Raw genomic sequence first — 1744 nt, 5'->3', positions numbered from 1 at the left:
ACACTGCAAGCAAAAACTTAAGTAATAAAGTATTTTAGGACGATTTTGAAAATGGTGTCCGATTTTCATCGATCCAAACCGCAGTCCCAACGAAAAGATTCCTCCCTAACGGCCAGTTTGTTCAAATTGTTCGAGGCGTGACCCAATGAATATTCATATATGCGGACGCATATACACAGAAATAAATTCACATCTGCCTGGTAAATATACATTTATCTATATATATCCGGTAGATATACATGTCTAAACTAATAGATATATATTTATTTCTGTGTACATGCACGTCTGTATAGGGAATATTCTTTGGGATGGGTCACGTACAAATTTAATAACCGACAGTAAACAAGCATAAATGAAAGTGAATAATTTCCAACGTTCAGCATTTTATTTGAATACAAATGACCAAAAATTATCACTTAGCTATGAACTTATATTGTCTTACACTGAAGAACTAACGTCAACCTACAACAACATCTGTCATAAACTTTCCCAAACATTCCGGTAACTAAATGGTGATGAATGAAAATGTGGATCGTTACAACATATATGCCTAGTTCTACAAGTTTCCTGGAGCATTTTCCTGGTTTCGTCGACTGGCTTTCTTCCACCGGGTTACTGGTATTCACGCCTCGCTCTTCTCTGCTTCTTCCGGTACTGCCTCAGCAACGCGGCGATGTTGGGCGGGATCCCTGACGAGACGCGGTGGGTGTGCACCTTGGCCACCCTGCGCGTCCCTCCCACGCGGCGGTCCATGAGGGAGGAGAGCTGGCGCTTGGGCCTCCTTCGCCTCGCCTGCCTCAGCAGCTTCCGGTACTTCTCCGGGATTCCTCCGTACAGCTGGACCGAGTGCTGCTTCGCGAGCTGCTTCTTCTTGCCTATGCGCTGGCTGCCCGCGAGTCCCGAGGCCCCGGGTCCTCCTGCCGAAGAGATTGGAACCGTAAAGGGATTTGCAAAACCGCGGTAGACATTTACTTTCCAAATACAACAGTGACAATAGTGGAAATTTTCATGTTTGGCAATGAAACAAATTCCATTAAAAAAATCTATGAACTGCGGATACCGAAACCAAAAAGAATATTTCTGATTCATATTTATATTTCCTCTGAATTAACAGAAGCTAATATCCAGCACATAAAATGTTTGTGATTTGCATTTTGTTCCTGGTATCTTGATGCGTTCGATTCAATCTTGGTCAAATATTTAGTACGGTATATTGACCGCCTGGATAAGCAATAAAACTTAAAAATCTTTAAAAAGTGTTTTATCATAATCAGTTATCTTTTACAAATCGTCTGCGGCATATGACGTGACGAAAAAAATAAAATCCCAAATTCAAAGCACCCTGGACATGGATGCATTTTCATTCTCGTATGTAAAATAATGACCTTGGTAAGACGTATATATCTTTCCAAGTGATCTTTTTTTCTTATTTTCGAAGGCTGTCGTCATAAAATTCAATTTCAGTTAATGTTCGCAACATTGCTAGCTTCATTTGTGGAATCGAAGACGCTACTGCAAAAATGGGGTCATTCTTATTTTGTGTAAATTGTGAGGATTAGGAGGGGGCATTTTGTGAAAAGCTACACAACGAAATTAGTGAATAAGGTGTAAAATGGTTGGCAATACTGTCCGTTGCAAGCCAAGTCCATCAGACCGCTTCATTTCACCTTGAATTGGTGCATCAGATATTCGTGTCTTTGCATTCATAAGTAAATATATGTATGCATTAGAAGCATTATATTGC

The 1744-nt window shown here is 40.5% G+C and overlaps 1 protein-coding gene across 1 annotated transcript in view; it reads right to left on the bottom strand.

Moving 5' to 3' along the window:
- Positions 1-366: 366 nt before the first annotated feature.
- The window catches only part of LOC113811702 (insulin-like growth factor-binding protein 4), an 8621-nt gene continuing 7243 nt past the window's right edge, over positions 367-1744 (bottom strand). The window contains exon 5 of the mRNA XM_070125267.1: positions 367-917. Coding sequence (XP_069981368.1) covers positions 613-917 — 305 coding nt within the window. The 3' untranslated portion in view covers positions 367-612. The remainder of the gene's footprint in view (positions 918-1744) is intronic.

The sequence above is a fragment of the Penaeus vannamei genome, chromosome 9 (assembly GCF_042767895.1).
Source record: "Penaeus vannamei isolate JL-2024 chromosome 9, ASM4276789v1, whole genome shotgun sequence".
NCBI lineage: Eukaryota > Metazoa > Arthropoda > Malacostraca > Decapoda > Penaeidae > Penaeus > Penaeus vannamei.
Note: the sequence above shows the minus strand (reverse complement) of the source record. Positions and strands in the feature narration are given on the sequence as shown.